Raw genomic sequence first — 17,305 nt, 5'->3', positions numbered from 1 at the left:
GTTTGAAACTTAGAAACCCCATTTTACAATAACCAATGAGACAGCAAACTAGAGATCAAAAGTCTGGTCAAAGTCATCTAGAAAAGAGGAAGTAAATTTCTTCGGTCAAAACTTTTCCAAGCTAGTTTGTGTAATTCTAAAACAGTTTTGATAATTAGTGAAAATATACATTAGAGGAAGGAAAGACCACACAAGGCAAGAAGTTAAGAGCGACTGCAACCAAGAGTAGAGAAGATGAGCAAGCACCACTTCAGGATTCAAGTATCTCCCAGGATGGAGCGTCTATGAAAGGCAAAGTTAAGGCTACGTAGGATGTTAACCACATTAAAAGAGAATAAGCACAATAGCAGAAAAATACTGCGAATGCTGGAAAGTTGAAATATGCTGGAAATAGGCACATCTTATTCTTTTCTTGCCCCATCACGACTAACTCGGTCATTTACTCTCTCCTGTCTTCCACCCTATCACAGACCCCCCCCACCTCCAACTTCACTTGCTCAAAATCTATTACATTTCTAACTTGTCCCAGTTCCGATGAAAATTCATTGACCTGAAATATTGGCTGGGATTTTACATCGGGGGCGGAGACCCCATTCACTGGCTTAAAATTCAGGGGTGAGCCTGCCTCTGCTGGGCTGGGAGCCATGCAGAGATTTTACAAGGGACTTCTGCCCCTCTGAGGCAGGAAGTTCCCCCTCCCCCACCCCTGCAGGGGGTGTAAAATTCCAGCCATTAATTCCGTCTCTCGCTGTAGATGTTGCCAGAACTTATATTCATATTATAGTATTACTAGCACAGAAACAGGCCATTCAGCTCATCTGGTCCATGCTGGTGTTTTATGTTCCACGTGAGCCTCCTCCCATCCCTTTCATCTAACCATCAACATATCCTTCTATTCCTTTCTCCCTTCTGTGCTTACGCAGTTTTCCCTTAAATGCATCTATACTATTTGGCTCAACTACCCCTTGCGGTAGCAAGTTCCACACTGTAACCACTCTCTGGGTATACAGTAACTTTAACATAGTAATAACATCCTTCACAGGAATATCAAGTAAAATCTGTCACCAGGACCAGAACGAACATCCTCGCAGGGAGATTTGCGAGTGATTTTGGGGAGGGTTTAAACTAGCTCGTCAGGGGGATGGGAACCTGAGGGGTAGCTCAAATTGGAAGGAAGTAAAGCTGGTAACAGGAGGTAGAAAAGTAGCAAGTGACATTAGAAGTCAGGCGTAACAAAGACAAGCATCAACTAGCCTTAGAATGCAGAAGGTCAAGATGACAAGGTTAAGGGCACCCTACCTGCATACACACATCATTCGCAACAAGATAGATGATTTAAAGGCCCAAATAGAGGTAAATGAGTATGATCTAAATGCCAAAACAGAAACATGCTACAAGGTGACTGAGAATATTTGAGGATATTTGACATGTAGGAAGGACAGGCAAAAAGGAAAAGGTGGTGTTGCGCTGATGAGGAATGGGATCAGTACATTAGTAAGGGAGGATCTCAGATCAGAAGAACAAAATGTAGAATCTATTTGGATAGAGTTAAGAAACAGCAAAGGGGAAGCAAACATTGGTACGAGTTGTTTATAAGTCATCAAATGGTAGTGGTATTGTAGGGCACGGTATTAATCAAGAGATTAGAGTAGTATGTAGCATGGGTAATACAGTAATCATGGGTGACTTCAATCTGCATATTGACTGGGTAAACCTAATGAGCACTAATGCTGTGGAGGAAGTGTTTCTGGAGTGTGTTAGAGATGGTTTTCTAGAGCAGTATGTTGAGGAACCGACTAGAGAACTATTTTAGAACTAGTGTTATGTAATGAGAAAGGGCCAATTAATAATCTTGTTGCAAAAGAACCTTTAGGGATGAGTGATCATAATATGACAAATGTAAAATTCTATGTTTGAAATGGAGGTAGTTCAATCTGAAGTCAGGGTGTTAAATTTGAACAAAGGAAATTATGAAGGTATGAGGGGCAAATTGGCTGAGGTGGGTTGGGAAAATACATTAAAAGGTATAACAGTATATAGGCAATGGATAATCTTTAAAGAAATATTGCATAGTTTACACCAACTATACATTCCTTCAAGGCACAAAAACCCTCAAAGCAAAGGCAGTCAACCATGGATAACAAAGTTAAGGGTTGTATAAGATTAAAAGAAAAGGCTATAAAGTTGCCAGAAATAGTAGAAAACCTGAGGATTGGGAGGTTTTAGAAGACAGCAAAAGAGGATGAAGAAACTGATAAAAAGGGAGAATAGAATATGAACTTAAGCCAGCAAAAAATATAAAGACAGACTGTAAAAGCTTCTATAGGTACACAAAGAGGAAATATTTGGCTAAGACAAATGTGTGTCCATTGCAGGCAGAGTCAAGAGAATTTATAATGGGGAATAGAGAAATGGCAGAGAAGTTAAATGATTACTTTGAGTCTGTCTTCACTGAAGAAATTACAAGAAATCTCCCAGAATTAGAGATCCAAGGGATTAGGGGGAATGCAGAATTGAAGGAAATTAGTATTAAGAAGAAGGTTGCATCAGAGAAATTAATGGAGCTGAAGGTTGATCAGTCCCCAGGACCCGATATTCTACATCCCAGAGTGTTGAGAGGTAACTATGGAGATAGTGGATGCATTGGTGATCTTCCAAAATTCTATAGATTCTGGAGCAGTTCCTGCAGATTAGAAGGTCGCAAATGTCACCCCACTATTTAAGAAGGGAGGGAGAGAGAAAACAGGGAATTACAGACCTGTTAGCCTTACATCAGTCATTGGGAAAATGCTAGAATCTATTTTAAAAGGATGTGATAAATGGACACTTGGATAATAATGATCTGATTGGGCATAGTCAACATGGATTGATGAATGGTAAATCATGCTCGACGAACCTGTTGGATTTTTTTTGAGGATGTTACTAACAGGATTGATAAAGGGGAGTTGGTGGACGTGGTATACTTGGATTTTCAGAAGGCTTTTGATAAAGTCCCCCACAGGAGATTGGTTAGCAAAATTAAAGCACATGGGATAGGAGGTAATATACTGGCATGGATTAAGGATTGGTTAACAGGCAGAAAGCAGAGTCGAGGAATAAACAGTCACTCTCGCATTGGCAGGCTGTGACTATTGGGGTGCCACAGGGATCATTGCTTGGGCCCCAGATGTTCACAATATATATCAATGATTTGGACGTGGGGACCAAATGTAGTATTCCCAAGTTTTGGATGACACAAAACTAGGTGGGAATGTGTGTTGTGAGGAAGATGCAAAGTGATTTCAAGAAGATTTGGACAGACTTAGTGAGTGGGCAAGAACGTGGCAGATGGAATATAATGTGGAAAAATGTGATGTTACCCACTTTAGGAGGAGGAACAGATGTACAGAGTATTTCTTAAATGGTAAGAAATTAGAAAGTGTAGATGTACAAAAGGGACCTGGGTGTCCTTGTCAATAAGTCTGAAAGCCAACATGCAGGTGTAGCAAGCAATTGAGGCAGCTAATGGTATGTTAGCCTTTATCGCAAGAGGATTTGAGTACGGGAGTAGTGAAGTCTTGCTTTAATTGTATAGAACCTTGGTTAGACCGCACCTGGAGCAGTGTGTAGTTTTGGTCCACTTACCTCAGGAAGGATATTATTGCCATAGAGAGGGAGGGCAACAAAGGTTCACGGGATGGCGGGACTGTCCTTTGAAGACAGATTGGGGAAACTGGGCCTGTATTCTCTCGAGTTTCGAAGAATGAGAGGTGATCTCATTGAAACCTACAAAATACTTAAAGGGATAGACAGGGTAGATGCAGCTAAGATGTTTCCCCTGGTTGGGGAGTCTAGAACAGGGGGACAGAATTTAAAAATAAGGGGGAAGCCACTTAGGACAGAGATGAGGAGAAATTTCTTTACTCAGAGGGTTGTGAATCTTTGGAATTCTCTACCCCAGAGGGCTGTGGAAGCTCAGTCATTGAGTATGTTTATAGCAGTGATTGACATATTTCTAAATACCAATGACATAAGGGGATATGAAGATTGTGTGGGAAAAGGCATTGAAGTGGAAGATCAGCCATGATCATATTGAATGGTGGGGCAGGCTTGATGGGCTGAATGGCCTACTCCTGCTCCGATGTTCCTACCAAACTACAGAAGGATATATTGATCAAAGAGATAGGTTGTAAGGAGCATCTTAAAAGGAACAGAGGTGGAGGGGTTTAACAGGGTAGAATTGAGTGAAGCACACAGTTGAGAGCTAGTCAAAGTTGGAGAATGCTCACTCACTTTTGCAAACATCAAGAAAGAGTTCTTCGATGCCTTTGTTCACTTTGGCAGAGGCGTGGAAATGCTTTGCTCCTACAGACGCTGCATACCTGTTGGGGAGAAATTATTGAAACAATTTTTGTAAGTCAAGAGAGATTTAACATCTGTCAAAGATCAAACAAATATGTTAATCTGAGGGCCTAGTGTGTAGGAGCAGTACAATAGATTTGGATCCACAAGATTAATCCTATGCACGTGACAAAAAGGAAGAAGCACTCGCCTGCTGCCTCCCTTGTAAACATCTATTTTTCAATGGCAGCATCCTGGCATACAACACACAAAGACTGGGAAGGGCACAGGGGAAATAAAATGCAAGTCATGCTTTAAAAAAATCATTGGAGCACAACGTCCAATAGACTCTGTTGGCTCATCAACAGCATTTGTTTATGTAAGCAATGCGGAGATTCAGGACTCACGAAGGGCATGGTGTTATAACTCAGCACAAATTGGTAACCCACAGATCAAAAAGCAAGTTATCAAAATAACCAGGTTAAAAAAAAAGCTCGATAAATGCTGCATAACATTCCTTTGTAGTTTAAAGGCTAATTGAAATGCTGAGTGGGTTGAAAGGCTTCAGACTTCCAACATTCAAAAACAAATTTCTAATCAGGATAAACTATTCCTTTAATTAGAATGCAACGTCCTCTTCCATGAAAGAATGTTGAGTACAATAACCTCACTCAAACAAGAGAGTAAACCATTCACAGCAGTCAGTACGTAATGTTCCAACCAGGACTTAGCAATAAGTGTCCTTGTTTGGTGAAACAACTGATTTTACTGTATGTTTTCCCATTGTATAAATATATACATATAAATAAAATTTGTTCTTGTATATATAACACCTCTAACGTAAAACATCCCAACGCACTTCAAAGGAGTATTCTAAAACAAAGTATGACACCGAGCCACAAAAAAAAAAGATATTAGGTCAGATGACCAAAAGCTTGGTCAGAGGTAGGTTTTTAAAAGAGCGTCTTAAAAGGAGGGAAAGCAAGGTGGAGAGTTGTAGAGAGGATATTCCAGAGCTTGGGGCCTCGGCAACTGAAGGCACGGCCACCAACGGTGAAGCGATTAAAATCAGGAATGCACAAGTGACCAGAATTAGGGGAGAGCAAATATGAGAGTTGTGGGGCTGGAGGAGATTCGAGAGATAGTGAGGGGTGAGGTCATGGAGGGATTTGAAAACAAGGATGAGAAAAAAAAGAAATCAGCCCTTCAAGTAAAAACATGTTGCTATGGGTCCTAATTATGCCTGTCTTTTTGTGGGATATGTCGAACATTCCTTGTTCCAGTCCAACTCAGGCCTCTTCCCCCAACTCTGTCTCTGGTACATTGATGACTATCGGTGCTGCTTCCTGCTCCCGCCCAGAACTGTAAAATTTTTTTTTTTTTTATAATCAACTTTGCTTCTAATTTCCACCCTTCTCTCACCTTTACATGGTTCATCCCCGACACTTCCCTTCCTCGACTTCTGTCTCCATCTCTGGGGATAGGCTGTCTACTAATATCCATTATAAGCCCACCAACTCCCACAGCCACCTCGACTACACTTCACACCCTGCCACCTGTAAGGCCTCCATTCCATTCTCCCATTTTCTCCGTCTCTGATGCATTTGTTCTGATGATGCAACCTTCCATGACAGCACTTCAGATAGGTCTTCCTTTTTCCTCAACCGAGGATTTCCCCCCACTGTGGTTGACAGGGCCCTCAACCATGTCTGGCCCATTTCCCGCACCTCTACCCTCACCCCTTCCCCTCCCTCCCAGAACCGCAACAGGATTCCCCTTGTCCTCACTTTCCACCCATCAGCCTCCATATCCAAAGGATCATCCTCCGCCATTTCCACCATCTCCAGCGTGATGCCGCTACCAAACGCATCTTCCCCTCCCTTCCAGTCAGCATTCCGAATGGATTGTTCCCTCCGTGACACCCTCGTCCACTCCTCCATTACCCCCACCACCTCGTCCCCTTTGCACGAAACCTTCTCCTGCAATCACAGGAGGTGTAATACCTGCCCATTTACCTCCTCTCTCCTCACTATCCCAGGCTCCAAACACTCCTTTCAGGTGAAGCAGCAATTTACTTGTACTTCTTTCAATGTAGTATACTGTATTCGCTGCTCACAACGTGGTCTCCTCTACACTGGGGAGACCAAACGCAGACTGGGTGACCGCTTTGTGGAATACCTCCACTCAGTCTGAAAGCATGACCCCGAGCTTCCGGTTGCTTGCCATTTCAACACTCCCCCCTTCTCACATCTCTGTCCTGGGATTGCTGTAGTGTTCCAGTGAACATTAATGCAAGCTCGAGGAACAGCATCTCATTTACCGATTAGGCACACAACTGCCTGCCGGACTGAACATAGAGTTCAATAATTTCAGAGCATGACGGGCCCCCCATTTTACCTTTATTTTTAGTTACTTTTTCTTTATATTTTTTTGTGTTTATTTAATTTATTTCATCTTAGTTTGTTCAGTTTGCTTACCCACTGTTTTTTTTTTCCATGTTTGTACTTGTGGCTGTTCAGTTTTCAGTCCGTTAACACGCTATCCATACTAATGCTTTGTCTTTCAACACACCATTAACATATTGTTTGCCTTTGCTCCATGACCTTCTGGTCAGCTATTCTGTGACTTTGTTCTATCTGCACCTTCTCCTTTGTTATCTCTTGCCCTACCCCCACTTTACTTGCTTATAACCTTTCACATTTCCAATATTTGCCAGTTCTGAAGGAGGATCACTGATCTGAAACGTTAACTCTGCTTCTCTCCACAGATGCTGCCAGATCTGCTGAGTATTTCCAGCATTTCTTGTTTTTATTTCAGATTTCCAGCATTCGCAGTATTTTGCTTTTATTTAAGAAATCAGCACAGATTCTTACTAAGGTCCCGAGATTAAAGATTCTTTCTCAATAGCTGAATTCAACACTTTGACATCAAGGGTATGGAGTGAAAAAGTGAACTTCATCCTCCCCTTATTCAACATCCACACACACCTACTTTCCTGCTGGGTACTGGACAGTGATTAGAAATAGGAAATCCCTGGAAACAGTGGCCAACTATAGCATCCGATACCAGGACTGACACACCAAGATCTCCAAACTAGGGATTGATTTTGGTGTCCCGATTTGATATTTTAAAAAAAAGATACACACTTAGTATCAATTTGAATGGCTCAGTATCATACCGGGTGCTACATTTAGCCAGTACACAACAGACTGACTTTGAAAAAAATAAATCACTTGATGACTCACAAATTCAGGTCTTTGATAATGCAGTAGTTGGAGTAATTTTAAAATGTAAACTGCATGTTTGGACAGAAAAGTCTGTCGAAACAGGCTGGGAGTCTTCGGGAATTGCTTATGATTGATGAGTAACCAAAACATGTGAAGCTGCATCAGCAATTGCTATTGTCTATCAAAAGATCGATGACCTAAGCTACTAATTGTAACAATGGGTGCCTGTTGGACCAGACCAAAGAGAATAGAAAAACAGGATACCTCGCAAAGATGTTGGACAGGATGAGGAAGTGCATATGAACAATTGAACTCAAGATGTGTAGGGTTACTGGGTAAGCAGGAAACCAGAGTTTAAGCTGGTAGGGACAAAAATGATTGGACTTATTGAGTCAGATGGCTGGCACCTTGGAGACGAAAGAAGAGGGTTTGCGAACAGCTCATAAGCAGAGAAGACGAAGTTGCCTGCCATTTGCAGGTGGAAGGAAATGCTGACTGAAGCCTAACACTTGCCTAATCAAAGGCACCAAGATGAGGACATCACATGCTACTCTGCCCAGTGACCAAGCGGGTAATAACCAAATCAGGTCTGTAAACCGCTGCAGTGATACACTACGTTGTAATGATCTCTGCCATGTATCTAATAAAGGCCTTCCGTCACCAATAGGGATCAGGTCGATTTAAGTAAAAATCCGATCATACATACGCTTCTGCTTCTTCAACAGACACATTCCGATCCTTCTCCAGGTCAGTTTTATTTCCTATGAATTCAACACAACAGTTATTAAAAACTGTAGTCTCCAGTCGTACCACCAGAAAGATACCAAAATTGTAAGCTCGTTGAAAATTACTACCTGTTTTTTCTTTTTTTTTTAAAAAGATTTGAGAATACAAGTGTAAGGGTCAAGGCACCCGGAGCAAAACCTCAAAGGCCAAGCTCAAAAAAAAAAAAAGGCTGTGCAGCAGTAGTGATCAAAGAAGCTAGGCCTGCGTTTCTAAAAACCTGGTGGAACGGGCAGATGTGACAGATGAAATTTAACACGGAAGTGCAAAGTGATGCATTTTGGTAGGAAGAATGAGGAGAGGCAATATAAACTAAAGGGTACAATTCTAAAGGAGATGTAGAACAGGAGAGACCTGGGGGTATATGTGGCACAAATTTTTAAAGGTCACAAGGCAGGTTGAGACAGTATATGGGATCCTGGGTTTTAGAACTAGGGGAAAAGAGTTCAAGCAAGGAAGTTAGGAATCACCTTTGTAAAACACTGGTTTGGCCTCAACTGGAGTGTTGTGTCCAAAATTCTAGGCACCGCACTTTATGAAGGATGGAAAGGCTTGAGAGGGTGCAGAAAAGATGTATGAGAATGTTTCTAAGCATGAGGAACTTCAGTTACATGAATAGATTGGAGAAGCTAAAACTGTTCTCCTTAGAGAAGGGAAGGTGGAGAGGAGATTTGAGTAGGAGGTATTCAAAATCATGAGGGGGTCTGGACAGAGTAGATAAAGAGAAACGGTTCCCATTGGCAGAAGCATCCAGAACCAGGAGGACACAGACTTAAAGTGATTGGCAAAAGAACCAAAAAAAAGAGGACAGGAGGAAAAACTTTTTTTTTTTTAAATGCACCGAATGGTTAGGATCTGGAATGCACTGCCTGAGAAAGTATGATGGAGGCAGATTCAATCGAGGCTTTCAAAAGGGAATTGGATAAACACCTGAAGGAAACAAGTTGCAGGGCTATGGGGGGACAAAACGACCAGGGAGTGAGGCTAGCTAAATTGGTCTTGCAGAACTGGCAGGGGCTCAATGGGCCAATCAGCCTCATTTAGTATTGTATGAAAACCTGAAAATTGTGAGAGAAGAATTATACCGGTATAAAAGTTTTGGGAAAGGAATTATTCTCAGTTTATAGAGACAACATAATTCTGGTCTGATATCACTGGCTTCAGGTGAATCTGTGGACAGCACCTCTCTGCTCAAACTGCTTGACATGGCAATGTCAATTTTACCTGGCCATCACTTTACACAAATACAAACATCACACATGGGACAAAATTTCAGTAGCAGGACTGAAGAACAAAGATGCTATCACAGCAATTTTAATAAGAATGAGCGTGCGGGGGTTGGGGGAAAGACAGAGCCACAGCAGTGTCCATCTGTAGGCAGATGAATAATGCACAACATAGTTTGGGGGTCTTCCAACAGGGTGATGCATATGAACGGCAATGTTAAGAAGTCACATACCTACGATACACAGACAGATTTCACTGCCAAGCATCTTCCGCAGCTCTTTCACCCAGTTCTTGACCTGCAAGGTTTAAAGACATTTAATTCACCATTACAGATTTGATGCAATGAACAGGAGCTACAATCTACACAGATTAATACACGGGCAGGAAACAGTTGAAATAGAATTCACAACACAAACCAGCCATTTGGCACAACAGGTCCATGCTCCACAAGAATCTCCTCCCACTGTTGTTCATCTACCATCAACTTCTCTTTCTATTCCTTTTTCGTGTTTCTCTAGCTTCCCCCTTAAATACATCTGCTATTAGCCTCAACTTCTCCTTGTGGTAGTGAGTTCCACATTCTGACACCTCTCTGGTTAAAGAGGTTTCACCTAAATTCCTTACAGGATTTATTGGTAAATTTCTCACTTATGACCCAAGTTTTGAATTCCCCCACAAGCAGAAACATTTTATTTATGGCTACCCTATCAAACCTCTTCATTTTAAAAATCTTTAGTCTCTGAATAGCAGGAATGCCAATATTGTAATTATGCTTGTGTATTAGCAAACCCATTCTCAATTGCTGCATGCAGAATCTCAAAATTGCATTTATACAGAATAAAGCATTTTTGAAGTAATATTACTTGAGTTAATTTGCTTGCATATTAACTGAACATGACTTTATAGTATATGAACATAAGAATTAGGAGCAAGAGTAGGCCACTCGAGCCTGCTCCGCCATTCAAAAGATCATGGCTGATAACCTCAACTCCACACTCCCGCCTTCCCCTAACAACCTTTCACTGCTTATCAAGAATCTATCTACCTCTGCCTTAAAAAGATTCAAAAGGATCCGCACCACCGCCTTTTGAAGAGAGTCCCAAAGACTGACGATCCTCAGAAAAAAAATTCTCATCTCAGTCTTAAATGGGTGACCCCCTATTTTTTTTTTTTTTTAAATAATGACCCTTAGTTCTAGATTCTCCCACAAGAGGAAACATCCTTTCCACATCCACCCTGTCAAGACCCCTCAGAATCTTATATGTTTCAATCAAGTCGCCTCTTACTCTAAATTCCAGTGGATACAATCTTAGCCTGTCCAACCTTTCCTCGCAAGACAACCTACCCATTCCAGGTATTAGTCTAGTAAACCTTCTCTGAACTGCTTCCAATGCATTTACATCCTTCCTTTAATATGGAGACCAATACTGTACACAGTACTCCAGATGTGGTCTCACCAATGTCCTGTATAACTGAAGCATAACCTCCCTACTTTTCTATTCAATTCCCCTCACAACAAACAATAACATTCTATTAGCTTTCCTAATTACTTTCTGTACTGTGGTGTGCCCCAGAGATCTGTGCTGGGGCCCCAACATTTTACAATTTATATAAATGACTTAGATGAAGGGACTGAAGGTATAGTTGCTAAATTTGCTGATGACGCTGAGGGCGGCCCAGTGGCGCAGTGGTTAGCACCGCAGCCTCACAGCTCCAGCAACCTGGGTTCAATTCTGGGTACTGCCTGTGTGGAGTTTGCAAGTTCTCCCTGCGTCTGCGTGGGTTTTCTCCGGGTGCTCCGGTTTCCTCCCACATGCCAAAAGACTTGCAGGTTGGTAGGTAAATTGCCCCTAGTATAGGTAGGTGGTAGGGACAAGTGGGGATGTGGTAGGAATATGGGATTATTGTAGGATTAGTATATATGGGTGGTTGATGGTCGGCACAGACTCGGTGGGCCGAAGGGCCTGTTTCAGTGCTGTATCTCTTTAGAAAAAAAAGATAGGTAGGAAAGTAACTTGTGAAGACATAAGGAGGCTATAAAGGGATATAGATAGGTTAGTGAGTGGGCAAAGATCTGGCAAATGGAGTATAATGTGGGAAAATGTAAAATTGTCTACTTTGGCAGGAAAAAAAAAAGAAACATTATCTAAATGGTGAGAGATTGCAGAGCTCTGAGATGCAGAGGGATCTGGGTGTCCTAGTGCATGAATCACAAAGGTTAATATGCAGGTACAGCATGAATATTCAATCATATCATTGCTGCTACCTAGGGGCACCTTCACTATGAGCTCATCAATTAATCCTATCTCATTGCACAATACTAGGTCTAGTATAGCCTGCTTTCTCATTGGCTCCAGAACATGCTGATCTAAAGATAACATTCTATGAACTCCTTATCTAGGCTACCTTTGCCCATCTGATTTTTCTAGTTTATGTGTAGATAAAAATCCCCCTCATCACTGTACCTTTCTGACAAGCTCCTATTATTTCTTCCTTTTATACTCTGTCCTACTGTGTGATTACTGTTGGGGGCCCTGTACACCACTCCCACGTATGACTTATAACCTTTATTATTTCTCATCTCTACCCAAACCGCTTCTACATCCTGGTTTCCTGAACATAGGTCATCCCTCTCTAATGTACCAATACCATCATCAATCAACAGTCACTCCTCCACTTTTTCCTAGCTTCCTGTCCTCCCTAAATGTCATCCACCCTTCAATATTTAGCTCCCAATCTATGTCATCCTGCAGCCATGTCGCTGTAATGGCTATCAGATCATACTTATTTATTTCTATTTGTGCTATCAGTTCATTTGTTTTGACTTGAATGCTATGTGCATTCAGATAGAGCCTTTAGTTTTGTCCTTTTATTATGTTTGTAAAGTCTAGTCTTGACTGCTGATTTACTCTTCGATTTGTATGCTTGCCTCCATGTCAGAAGCTTGGAGATACAAGGTCTACTTCAGCATTTGAAGAACTTAACACAACACAACAGGCTAGTGCAATACTGAGTGAGGGGTCAGGTGCTTATTCCCATGTTTCAAGTGGGCATTAAAGAGCTCATGGTACTATTCAATGAAGAACAGCCGGGTGCTCCGGTTTCCTCCCACAGCCAAAGACTTGCAAGTTGATAGGTAAATTGGCCATTATAAAAATTGCCCCTAGTATAGGTAGATGGTAGGGGAAGTGAGGGAAGGTGGGGATGTGGTAGGAATATGGGATTAATGTAGGATTAGTATAAATGGGTGGTTGATGGTCGGCACAGACTCGGTGGGCCAAAGGGCCTGTTTCAGTGCTGTATCTCTAAATAAATAAATAGTAAATCTTCCCAGGGACATCTCCCGTAACAATCACAAACAGATTAAATGCTAAATTCAACTCATTGTTGTGTGTGGGATCTCGTCAGCTGTTATTGGCAATATTGCACCCAATAGGCGGCCATTCAGCCCCTCAAGCCTTTTCCACCATTCAACTGGGTCATGGCTGATCTGTATCTCAACTCCATTTACCAGTCTTTGGTAAGAGTATTGGAAGCATATGGAGCAAACAAAATGAAGTTTTAAAATCACAATTGACCCAGCATTCACAGACTTTTGAGAAGACAGTTCCAGATTTCCATTACTTTACAATGAGAGTTGAAATTGCTGAAAAGTTTTATTTAATTTTCCAAGTCACAAAGTAACTTTTTATAATAATCTGCGAAAAAGGTTTGTGGTGGGGACGGGGGTCAGTAATTTGTAGAAACAAGACAATATGCAGAGGATGAGTAAACTGGGCTCAGAAATGGTAAAATGGAGGAGAAAGAGTGTTCACTTAACAGCAAACAGGTATTAGGATACACAGAAATTGATTTAGGGTTATTTATCGCACAAATTGATAACACTGGTTAAAAAGAAAAACACAATCATCCAAAAAGTCAAGTAGCTCACCTTCTGAAATGAGTCTTCATCAGTGATGTCATATACTAATATGGCACCATTTGAATCTCGGTAGTAAATTGGGCCCAAAGCATGAAAACGTTCCTGTCCAGCTGTGTCCTGTACAAGGGGAAAGAGAGACTTTCAGGTGCTGAATTCTAGCGAGGGGGAAGTCTCAAGAACACAATCCAAAAGGACAAGATATCATCCACCTCATGGAGGTTCATCCTTAAGGGAGGAAAGTTGGGGCATTAACTAATCTTGTCTCTATTTCCCCCACCTGACAGAGCATGCTAAGAAAAATCAGACGTCTACTCGTAAAACCATCCTGTATTTACTGGATAACGCATCATATTTTAAGGTGAATTGCTCATTTGGAGAGCTGGTGCAGACACGATGGGCCAAATGGCCTCCTGCTGCACTGTAACAATTCTATTTTTAAAATCCTATTCAAGATTTGGAGATAAACAAATGACTTCAGAATTTTATTTTTGGGCTGAATGAGACTCAAGATGTTCTTACCAATTTTCTTCCTCTTAAAGACATGAATCACACCCTCCCCCACAGAGCCCGTTATCTATAGCAGCAGTCACCCACTAGGTATCTGCCAAAACAAACTTATGCAGGCTTACATTAACAAGGTGTGTGTGTCAAGTGTCTTGCACACTCCCTCCCCACGCCCCAATCCCATTTCATCCGCTCAGTTTACAACTTCATAATCACAACAAATTCCTTCTTGTTAACTGAAATCTAAACAGCCAAGTTATGATCAAAGTAGTTGGAAAGCCCCTGCACAGCTGAATCATTTGATCAGATCTCAGTGCATGACTTTTGTGTTACAACTACCGTAATTCAAGACAGCAAAAATCATCCATGCTTTGTAAAACATACCAGGTGTGCTTTTAACCAAACCTTAAATATGAATGGCATTGCCACCTTTGGAGGCTTTTCACCAAATAAAAACTCCTGGATAGGCCAGGACTCAAACTTCAACTCAAAGTTTTCTCCTTGGGCAATATGGAAATTTTGCCCCAATTAACCATTTTGAACTCAATGCAACAAATTTAAAGGCACATGCAGTGCAATTATTATTGCATCCTAAATCACAGTAACTTGGGGGTGGGGGAGAGAAGGTGCGGAAAACATGCAAAGCATGTCAATTGTTGGAGCGTGACCAGGAATTTAGGGTACAACCCAGATCTGGCAGATTTCCACCTTCCACCATCTGCAATCCCAAAATTCTATGGGGGGGGGGGGGGCGGGGGGGGGGGGGGGGGGAAATACAGGGTGACGGTGAAGGAAAAGAGGCACAAAGTGGACAAAGCATCCAGCCATTCCCTGCAAATCCAGACCAGACTTTGGGTGCATGACTCGGGACTTTTGCAGACCTCCCCAGGAATTCTACCCATTATCCACTGGCTGAGAAATGGGATCGGTCACCATACAACCATCTGCAGCTCTTAAGATTTGCTGCTATCTTTATCCCCAAAATAGGACCTCAGGAGCCCTTCTAATGAGTGCTCCAGGGTGCTACTCTAATTTACACCACTTCATTGTGACAAGTCATTGTGTTACCCCTCTATAGATGCAGGCTGCATTATTTAAGATTTGATTTAGATTTAGAGATACAGCACTGAAACAGACCCTTCGGCCCACCGAGTCTGTGCCGACCATCAACCACCCATTTATACTAATCCTGCACTAATCCCATATTTCTACCACATCCTCACCTGCCCCTATATTCCCCTACCACCTACCTATACTAGGGGCAATTTATAATGGCCAATTTACTTATCAACCTGCAAGTCTTTTGGCTGTAGGAGGAAACCGGAACACCCGGAGAAAACCCACGCAGACACAGGGAGAACTTGCAAACTCCACACAGGCAGTACCCAGAATTGAACCCGGGTCACTACAGCTGTGAGGCTGCGGTGCTAACCACTGCACTGCCCTAAGTTTTTTTTTATTTATTGGTTCAGGGATGTGGGCACCACTGGCTAGGCCAGCATTTATTGCCCATCCCCAATTGCCCTTGGAAAAGGTGTAGGCGATCTGCCTTCTTGAACCGCTGCAGTCCTTGGGGCGTAGGTACACCAACAGTGCTGTTAGGGAGTTCGTGGATTTTGGCCCAGCGACAGTGAAGGAACGGTGATATAGTTCCAAGTCAGGATGGCGTGTGGCAGTGTTCCCATGCATCTGCTGCCCTTGTCCTTCTAGGTGGTAGAGGTTGTGGGTTTGGAAGGTGCTGTCAAAGGAGCCTTGGTGAGTTGCTGCAGTGTATCTTGTAGATGGTAAACACTGCTGCCACTGCATGTCAAAGGTGGAGGGAGGGAATGTTGAATGTGGTGGATGGGGTGGCAATCAAGTGGGCTGCTTTGTTCTGGATGGTGTCGAGCTTCTTGAACGTTGTTGGAGCTGCAACCATTCAGGCAAGTGGAGAGCATTCCATCACACTCCTGACTTGTGCCTTGTAGATGGTGGACAGGCTTTGGGGAGTCAGGAGGAAAGTTACTCACCACAGAATTCCTAGCCTCTGACCTGCTCTTGTAGTCACAGCATTTATGTGGCTGGTGCAGTTCAGTTTCTGGTCAATGGTGACCCCCAGGATGTTGACAGTGGCAATGCCATTGAATGTCAAGGAGAGATGGTTAGAATCTCTCGTTTGAGATGATCATTGCCTGGCGCTTGTAGTGCAAATGTTACTTGACACTTATCAAACCAAGCCTGGACATTGTCCAGGTCTTGCTGCATATGGATATGGGCTCCTTCAGTATCTGAGGAGTCGCGAATAGTGCTGAACATTGCGGAATCAGCGAACATCCCTACTTCTAACCTTATGATTGAAGGAAGGTCATTGATTAAGCAGCTGAAGATGGTTGGGCCTAGGACACTACCCTGAGGAACTCCTGCAGTGATGTCCTGGGACTGAAATGATTGACCAACAACCACAACCATCTTCCTTTGTGCTAGTTATGGCTCCATCTAGTAGAGTGTTTTCCCCCATTGACTCCAGTTTTGCTCGGGCTCCTTGATGCCATATTCGGTCAAATGCTGCTTTGGCGTCAGGGGCAGTCACTCTCACCTCATGTCTGGAGTTCAGCTCATTTGTCCATGTTTGGACCATGGCTGTAAAGCGGTCAGGAGCCGAGTGGCCCTGGCGGAACCAAAACTAAGCTTCAGTGAGTAGGTTATTGCTGAGCAAGTGCCTCTTGATAGCACGGTTGATGACCTCTTCCATCATTTTACTGATGATCAACAGTAGACTAATAAAGTGGTAATTGGCCAAGTTGGACATATGTCGAGCAGTTGGTGTACAGGAAATACTGGGCAATTTTCCACATTGCCGGATAGATGCCAGTGTTGTAAACTGTACTAGAACAGATTGTCTAGGAGTACGACTAGCTCTGGAGCACATGTCTTCAGTACTATTGCCAGAATGTTGTCAGGGCCCATAGCCTTTGCAGTATCCAGTGCCTTCAGTCGTTTCTTGATATCACATGGAGTGCATCAGATTGGCAGAAGGCTGGCATGTGATACTGGGGACCTCAGGAGGAAGCAGAGATGGATCATCCACTGGACACTTCTGGCTGAAGATGAAAGTGACCACATTCTTGGCAGTTTGAACAGGGTGAATGCCAGGGCACATTAGCTGCCCCAAGTCCCACCACATTTTCAACTGTAGCCCCTAACTGTTTGAAGAGGGTGCAAAGCACTTTAACAGATCATTTCCCCAAGAGTACTAGACCCCCCTTTAGCAGGCTGAGATTACAATTTCAAAATGGACTTTGATAAGAGTTGGGGGAGGTGACATTCTTCTGACGGTGCTTAC

At 42.7% G+C, this 17,305-nt stretch overlaps 1 protein-coding gene across 3 annotated transcripts in view; it reads right to left on the bottom strand.

Moving 5' to 3' along the window:
• Window positions 1-17,305, bottom strand: part of LOC137383968 (ras-related protein Rab-21-like) — a 52,415-nt gene that overhangs the window by 21,936 nt on the left and 13,174 nt on the right. For all 3 annotated transcript variants that reach the window (XM_068057441.1, XM_068057442.1, XM_068057440.1), the window contains exons 3-6: window positions 13,489-13,596; window positions 9,790-9,853; window positions 8,254-8,308; window positions 4,273-4,361 (exon numbers count right to left, since the gene is read on the bottom strand). In XM_068057441.1, the coding sequence (XP_067913542.1) occupies window positions 4,273-4,361; window positions 8,254-8,308; window positions 9,790-9,853; window positions 13,489-13,596 (316 nt within the window). The remainder of the gene's footprint in view (window positions 1-4,272; window positions 4,362-8,253; window positions 8,309-9,789; window positions 9,854-13,488; window positions 13,597-17,305) is intronic.

The sequence above is a fragment of the Heterodontus francisci genome, chromosome 25, assembly GCF_036365525.1.
Source record: "Heterodontus francisci isolate sHetFra1 chromosome 25, sHetFra1.hap1, whole genome shotgun sequence".
NCBI lineage: Eukaryota > Metazoa > Chordata > Chondrichthyes > Heterodontiformes > Heterodontidae > Heterodontus > Heterodontus francisci.
The sequence above is the reverse complement of the archived record's forward strand: the minus strand, read 5'-3'. Positions and strand labels throughout refer to the sequence as shown.